Genomic DNA, 1,547 nt, shown 5'->3' on the forward strand with positions numbered 1-1,547 from the left:
GCCGTCCCGCTCCCCGGACCCCAGTGACAGGCTCGCTGCCTGTGAGCGTCGCCTCCTGGACGCTGACGCGGAGGCACAGGGAGGACAGTGTCTCCTCCGCGAGGGCGCCGGGCGGGGAGGGGGAGCTGCGGGGACTCGGGCACTGACCCTCCATCGCAGGGACTCAGCGGGAAACAGCGTTCCAAACCCTCTACAGGCAGGAGGCAGCCCCCGTGCAAGCTCAGCCAGGGGCCGACGGGAGAGCCCCTTCCAGGAGGGGCAGGACCCGGCCCAGCAGGAATAGCCGCCCTGCCCTGGCCGGTTGCTCAGTGGGTAGAGGTCGGCCTTCGGACTGAAGGGTCCCGGGTTCGATTCCCGGCCAGGGCCCAGGCCGGGGTTGTGGGTTCGATCCCCGGTAGGGGGCGTGCAGGAGGCAGCCGATCCGTGGTTCTCTCTCATCACTGATGTTTCTATCTCCCCGCTCCCTCCCTCTCTGAACTCAATAAATTAAAAAATAGAGTAAGCGACGCCTGAGCGTGGGCGGCTCTGGGCAGGTGACGGGCTCCCCCCTGGGAAGGGCCCATGCTCTCCAGCCCCGACGAGGGAGCCACGGCCCCATCATGGTCAGGAACCAACGGCACCAGCCAAATGGGTTTGGGTTTTGGTCAGAAATGAACAAAGAGTCCGACCGGTGTGGCTCAGAGGTTGAGCATCGACCTGTGAACCAGGAGGTCACGGTTCAATTCCCGGCCAGGGCACAGGCCCGGGTTGCAGGCTCGATCCCCAGTGGGGGGCGTGCGGGAGGCAGCTGATAGAGGTTTCTCCCTCATATCAACGTTTCTCTCTCTCTCTCTCCCTTCCTGTCTTTCTAAAATCAATAAAAGCTTATTAAAAAAAGAGAGAGATGAACAAAGCAAGTTGCAAATCCCAAGAACCCAGACGCCCTCCACCCGGACCCCGAAGGTCACAGCGTACTCACCGTCTGCCCGGCCTCGCCGTCGTCCCCTTTGTCACCAGGGGGACCATCCTGACCCTGTGGGGATGAAAGCAAGTTCCTTCAGCCTCCAGATGGCACCCGAGTCCCGTCCCCCAAATCCAAGCCCATCGATGGGAGGGCACCGTGCCCCACGAATAACCCCCCGGAAAGAAAGCACGGGCTGCAGAGGCAGGACAGCGTACTCACCGTCTGCCCGGCCTCGCCGTCGTCCCCTTTGTCACCAGGGGGACCATCCTGACCCTGTGGGGACGAAAGCAAGTTCCTTCAGCCTCCGGACGGCACCCGAGTCCCGTCCCCCAAATCCAAGCCCATCGGGTGGGCGGGACACAGCACGCTCAAAGCTGGGGACCGCGTCTGCATCTGACCCCAGATGGGAGGGCACCGTGCCCCACGGGGAGCTCACGAATAACCCCCCGGAAAGAAAGCACGGGCTGCAGAGGCAGGTCAGTATCGGGGGGACGGACGGCTCAGGGCCTCAAACACCTACCGCAGGGCCGGGCTCTCCGGGGGGACCGGGATCTCCGGGGAAACCGACGGGGCCCTGAAACGGAGAAAGAGGCGCGTGCAGGCC

General features: G+C 63.9%; 1 protein-coding gene across 1 annotated transcript in view; it reads right to left on the reverse strand.

The window, feature by feature from the left end:
• The window catches only part of COL5A1 (collagen, type V, alpha 1), a gene marked incomplete at its 5' end in the record, with an annotated part of 94,117 nt that overhangs the window by 19,185 nt on the left and 73,385 nt on the right, over positions 1-1,547 (reverse strand). The window contains 3 exons of the mRNA XM_014544215.1: positions 959-1,012; positions 1,163-1,216; positions 1,464-1,517. Of these exons, the coding sequence (XP_014399701.1) occupies positions 959-1,012; positions 1,163-1,216; positions 1,464-1,517 (162 nt within the window). The remainder of the gene's footprint in view (positions 1-958; positions 1,013-1,162; positions 1,217-1,463; positions 1,518-1,547) is intronic.

Source organism: Myotis brandtii, unplaced genomic scaffold (genome assembly GCF_000412655.1).
Source record: "Myotis brandtii unplaced genomic scaffold, ASM41265v1 scaffold357, whole genome shotgun sequence".
Taxonomy (NCBI): Eukaryota; Metazoa; Chordata; class Mammalia; order Chiroptera; family Vespertilionidae; genus Myotis; species Myotis brandtii.